At 52.6% G+C, this 6,026-nt stretch overlaps 1 protein-coding gene across 1 annotated transcript; it reads left to right on the forward strand.

Annotated features, from left to right (window-relative positions):
* Window positions 1–763: 763 nt before the first annotated feature.
* ELFN1 (extracellular leucine rich repeat and fibronectin type III domain containing 1) lies at window positions 764–5,796 on the forward strand. The gene is given in 20 exon segments (XM_040575034.1): window positions 764–841; window positions 2,679–2,720; window positions 2,723–2,798; window positions 2,801–2,920; window positions 2,923–2,985; window positions 2,988–3,029; window positions 3,032–3,222; window positions 3,225–3,279; window positions 3,282–3,316; window positions 3,318–3,467; window positions 3,469–3,605; window positions 3,607–3,644; window positions 3,647–3,835; window positions 3,838–3,861; window positions 3,864–4,047; window positions 4,049–4,173; window positions 4,176–4,259; window positions 4,262–4,423; window positions 4,426–4,984; window positions 4,986–5,796. Coding segments are annotated over 20 exon segments (2,442 nt in total). The 3' UTR covers window positions 5,074–5,796.
* The last annotated feature ends 230 nt before the right edge of the window (window positions 5,797–6,026 follow it).

Consider the following 6,026-nt stretch of genomic DNA (forward strand, 5'->3'; position numbering starts at 1 on the left):
GATTAGATGAGGGAGGCACGGGGCTGATGAAGAGGATACGGGGGCCAGCCTGGCAAGGTCCTTGGAGGGTCTTGTCTCTGCTCTTTGCTCACAGGATGGTCCTGCTCCATTAGCTAATGCCCTCTGATATGGGCTGCAGGCTGTGGCTTCCCCAGAGACACGGCAACAGGAAACTTTCCCCCGCAAGAAGAAGGCTGGTGTGGCTTTGCAGGAGATGCTTGCAGCAAAGGAGAGGGCTGTGGGCAAGTAAGGCGATTTCCATGCCATCCATCCCCAGGGGACAGCTGGGGCAACCCATTGCTGATGGCTCCACAGGCCAGGACTACTCATCTCTAACCTTCTCCAACATCCTTATGGGCAATGTGCACCCCACGGGAGGCAATCGGAGGGGCTGGGGACCATGCTGATCCCTGTGGCAGAGGATAACGGGCACATCCAGAGCCCAGCTCCCAGCTGGAGGGCACGAAAGTCTCCAACTGCAGCTCAATGCATCTGACTTGACTTCATCTTAACGAGAGGAGCTTGGGGCACTGTCATTCAGTCTCCCACAGCCCCGTGATGCACTGTCATTATCTCACTGAACTGGAGAGGAGACTGGAGAGCAGGGAGGTTAATTGAGTTGCCCAGTGCCGGGAGGGATGTGACCGGCAGACAGCTCTCAGCCCAGCACTGCAGCCAATGCCTCCCCATCAGTGGGGGAGTGTGTTTGGGGACACAGTCCTGTCCCTTCCTCGCCAGATCCAAGGGACTCAGATGTGCCAAAATGAGCTACCAGGTCCTGACAAAGCACTCCAGAGAGGGACAGCACGTCCTTGTAAATGTGCTCCTTCTGGTGCCACAGGTACTGGTTCCAGAAATGAGGTTTACCCTCAATATCATATTTCTGCAGTGATATGAGGACTTCGCCTCGAATAGCAGTGTAAAAAGCACACTAAAGTCCAGGTTTCTACCACCTGGTGGGAGAGCTGCTGGAGGACAAGGTGGCTGGAGAGCCTCGTACGCCACAGAGCTGATGCAAAAGCAGATCTTGTTATGTACGTAATGGAAACCCAGCCATCCCACCATCCCACCAGGGAACAGACTCACTGTTCGCGATCCAGAAAGAACAAATAAACTGTTTCCCTGTTTGTTATTACCAGCCTGTTTACTGAAGTATAAGCTGTGAATGGTTAACAGAGCTCTCTGCAGTGAAACATGGTCTGCTTCACTACCTGGTATCATGGCTGGAAAACAGGGATCTGGTTTCTCCAGGATGAGGGTGATGGTATGGTGTCTGAACGCCTCTCATGGTTTGCAGGAGGGCAGCACCCAGGACATCCATTCACTGCCTGGGCACTGGGAAATGGATTGGAAACCAAGTTCTGGATTTACACTACTCTGCAGATCTAATGAAACACAGCTCAGATGTATGACGTGTCCCTCCATCTCTTTCATGGATGCTCAAGAGCCCCAGTTTCCTACCAGCTGTGTTTTCAAGAAGTGCTGGTGGTATCTTTCCTGCTTCCTACAGTCTGTCTGGGGACAAGGAGACAACCAGAGCTACTGTTTCTGTTGAAAGTCTCAAGAAGGAATTTCTAGATAAGCCATAATGTTTCTCCCAGCTGTGGGCAACTCCTTCTCTGGTAGGTTGGGGCAACAAGCCCCAACTACAGACAAGGAAAACAGATGGTGGGCAATTGAGCTAGCGTGCCTTGTAGCCAAGCAGTGCCCTGAAACTACTGCTCAGGTTCCCAGAAGCAGGCCAGGTGCTTGATGCTGGGCTTTATCCTAGCCACCACACAGCAATGCAGTCAGGAAGACACGGCGTCCTCAGTCAGCATCCCCCTCCGTGGGCACTGCTGCTGCACACACCAGCACGCGCGACAGATAGGATTCCCCTCAGCAAAACGTTGCAGCATCAAATCTACATCAGAGTGAGTTGTCTAGACTTCATCTGCTCTCTGCAGAGAGGAACAGACACTTCTGGGGCACCACTCCTCTCCTCTGAAGGTAGACACCTAAATAGGTCAGACAAACGGTGCACTGGATGTGCGTTGTTCTCCCTCCTGCCTATAACGTGATGCTGGTTGATGCACTTAGAGGCTGACGTCTGCAGGCAGTGACCGCCTGCCCTAGTGATGCCAAACAGCACTGGCTGTGCCCGAATTAACCAAAGGCCCTGGAGAGGTGGCAGCTGGATTTAGAAGGCAAGAGGCTAACATTAAGAGGGTAGTTGGGTGCATCTCTGATGCTGCTAGACTTTAATTGTCTGCCCTTTGTGTTGAGCTTGTGCTTTTGTTTTGTTTTGTGCAGGTGAGCTGAGGAACCAAGCAAGGACAGCCAGCCAGGAGGCACGTGGAGATGGGGACCGGCACCACAATGAGCAGCAAAAAGAAAACAAGGAGATGTACTGTTAAAAACGAGAGGAAGGCTTATCTCTGAGCCAGAGAGGCTGCTCCGCACAGGCACCTAACTTCATGACTCCCTCCCTGAGATGCCGAGACCTGGTGATGCGGGACCAGCCCCAGCCTCCCAGCCTTGACAGCAGCCCCCGGCCGGCAGCTGCCGAGCCCCTTGGGCAACGAGGTCCCTGTTCGCCACGGCCACTTCCTCCCGGGCTCCAAGCCATGAGGAGAAGGGAGAGGAGAGCAAAGAAGCACTAACCCAGTTCCCAGCCCCATCCCACTCCCCGCTTCCAGCAACCCCTTCTCCGCGCGCCCTTCCAGATGGCAGGTCGCCGGTGTGGGCCGCGACGCCAGCCCTCTGCGTGTGCGTGGCAGCCGTCTCCCTCCTGCAGCCGTGGGGTGCGGGAGGCTGCTGGCTATCGAGGGGGACAAGGGTTTTGTATGGCTGGCCATCTGCAGCCAAAACCAGCCCCCCTACGAGTCCATCCCCCAGCAGATCAACAGCACCATCGTGGACTTGCGGCTGAACGACAACAAGACAAGAGCGTGCAGTACGCCTCGCTCAGCCGCTTTGGCAACCTGACATACCTCAACCTGACGAAGACGAGATCTCCTACATCGAGGACGGTGCCTTTTCGGGACAGTTCACCTCCAGGTGCTGCAGCTGGGTTACAACCGACTGAGGAACCTCACTGAGGGCATCCTGCGGGGCTGGGGAAGCTGGAGTACCTCTATCTCCAGCCAACCTCTCGAGTCCGTCACCCCCAACGCCTTCTGGGAGTGCCCCAACATAGTGAACATTGACCTGTCCATGAACAGGATCCAGAGACTCGACACCGCAACACTTTTAGGGGCTTAAACAAGCTCTCTGTCTGTGAACTCTACAGTAACCCCTTCTATGCTCCTGTGAGCTCCTTGGCTTCCTGCAATGGCTTGGAGGCGTTTACCAACATGACACGCACTTATGACCGGATGCAGTGCGACTCCCCACCGGACTACATGGGCTACTACTTGTTAGGCCAAGGCCGGACTGGCTACCGCAATGCTCTGAGCATGCTCTCGTCCCTTTGCACCGGTGGCTCCTAACACTGTGATCCCTCGTTTTATCCCTCCCCGCTACCAAGTGACCACAGCGCCCTCCGAGAGCCCGTGCTCTGAGGAGGAGTGCTCCTCCGGTGACGGCACCACCCCACAGTTCTCCCTCTTCACGCCCTCGGCGAGACAGAGTGCGCCCTAACATCCAGGTGAAGCACCTCAACCACACTCGGCCGTCCTCACCGTGCAGATCCCCTACCCCTTCAGCAAGATGTACATCCTCTCCCAGTTTGAAAACGGCTTCTCCTCCATGATCACCCAGCTCAGGAAGAAGGAGGAGAACATCACCGTGAGCAACCTAGTAGCACAAAGAGATTACACCTACTGTGTGGTCTCTGTCCACCAATACTCCAAGTACAACACACCTGTGTCACCATCACGCCCCCAGACCCAACCGCAAGGAGCCGGTGCCCACCCCTTCCACTGCCACCCATTATATCATGACAATCTTGGGCTGTCTCTTTGGCATGGTGATCGTCTTGGGCGTCGTGTATTACTGTCTCCGAAAGAGGCGCCAGCAAGAAGAGAAGCACAAAAAGGCTGCCGGCAGCATGAAGAAGACCATCATTGGCTGAATACGGGCCAGAAATGGAGACCACCAGCATCACCCAGCTGTCCCAAGGACACGATGCTGGGGGGGAGACGGTGACCCGCATCCCCTACCTGCCTTCCGCTGGAGAGGTCGAGCAGTACAAGTGATCGACAGCAGTGAGACCCCCAAGGCTAAGGGCAACACATGAGGTGAGGACAGGGAGCAGCCTGAGAGGCGAGACTGTGAGCTGTCCTGCCACCGGACACCCAGAGCTCCGTGGCTGAGATCTCCACCATTGCCAAGGAGGTGGACAAGGTGAACCAGATCATCAACAACTGCATCGATGCCTTGAAATCTGAGTCCACCTCCTTCCAAGGGTGGAAATCGGGGGCAGTTTCCACAGTGGAGCCTCAGCGGTGCTCTTATCAGAGCAGATCCCCAGCAAGCATGGGTTCCTCTCCCCTGTCTACAAGGAAAGCTACAACCACCCCCTCCAGCGGCACCACAGCATGGAGGCCGCCCCCAAACGCTCCAGCACCTCTTCCAGCGGCTCCATACGGAGCCCCAGGTCCTACCGCTCCGAGGGATCGGGCCACAAATCAGAAGCCAAATACATCGAGAAGACGTCCCCCACCACTGACACCATCCTCACTGTGACACCGGCCGCGGCCATCCTGCGGGCGGAGGCGGAGAAGATCCGGCAGTACAGCGAACACCGGCACTCGGACCCCGGCTCGCACCAGGGGGAGCAGCACGACAGCATGGCGGGGCGAAAGCCCTCCATCCTGGAGCCTCTGACCCGTCCTCGCCCCAGAGACCTGGCCTATTCCCAGCTCTCGCCCCAATACCACAACCTGAGCTACACCTCCAGCCCCGAATACACCTGCAAACCTTCGCACAGCATCTGGGAGCGCTTCAAACTCAACCGCAAGCGGCACAAAGACGAGGAGGAGTACATGGCAGCCGGCCATGCCTACGCAAAAGGTCCAGTTTGCCAAAGACGAGGATCTTCACGACATCTTAGACTACTGGAAGGGCGTCTCTGCCCAGCAAAAGTCCTGAGTCCTCACACAACTCGTGACTTAACACACTAACTGGACCAAAAGAAATCCGCAGCAGCTATTTTATTCAGACTGTCTTTGAAACAAACAAAAATATAATAATAATAATAATAAATGAATCAATAAAAATAAAGAGAGAACAATTATGGAAATCTACAAATATTCTATATAATATATAAAGTGAGATATTAAAATGGCCTCACTTTGGTGACACACGCACCAAATTTGAATACAAACTTTACAAACAAACTGTGCAGTGAAAAAAAAAGAAAAAGTTTTGTTTCATTCTGATTTTTCTAAAAAAAAAGAAAAAAAAAAAAAAAAAAAAAAAAAAAAAAGAAAAAAAATTGAATATAAAAAGAAAGTGAAAGATGCGGGCAGAGAGCTCTGGCATTTCCCAGTACTGCATTGCATGAGTCCCTACTCTGTGATTTTGTGGATTCTTTGTGAACAGTTTGTGTTCTTCCTTCCTTCCCTTCCAAAAGTCAACAGCAACAAAACAGCAACACAAACCAAAAAGAGACCAGAAGGAGATCCATCCTTTGGGCTGTTTTTGCAAACGGAGTCTTCCAGTTTAGACTTTCACCCGGTTGAAGGCCCGTTCACATTTTCACATCACTGAGAGGTTTACCACACATGCATTGTAAACCGACGTCGTTAATTGTACAGAGAAAATTTCTATATTTGCAATGTTTGCTGTATAATGAGAAAGAGAGAGAGAAAAAAATCAATACTACATCTACTAAAAATATATATATATATATATCTATATTCACCTGTTTGTACCAGGTTTTAATCATGGATTTTAGAGAAAGAGACAGAGTTTGGTTTGAAGGAGTTCTTTCTTGGTTGGTTGGTTGGTTGAGGAGGTATTTTGGAGGTTGGGGGGAGCATTTGGGTTTCCTCTTTGTTTTTGATTTCTCCCAATGATTGTTTATGTCCAAACTCTGATCA

Source organism: Cygnus olor, chromosome 15 (assembly GCF_009769625.2).
Source record: "Cygnus olor isolate bCygOlo1 chromosome 15, bCygOlo1.pri.v2, whole genome shotgun sequence".
NCBI lineage: Eukaryota > Metazoa > Chordata > Aves > Anseriformes > Anatidae > Cygnus > Cygnus olor.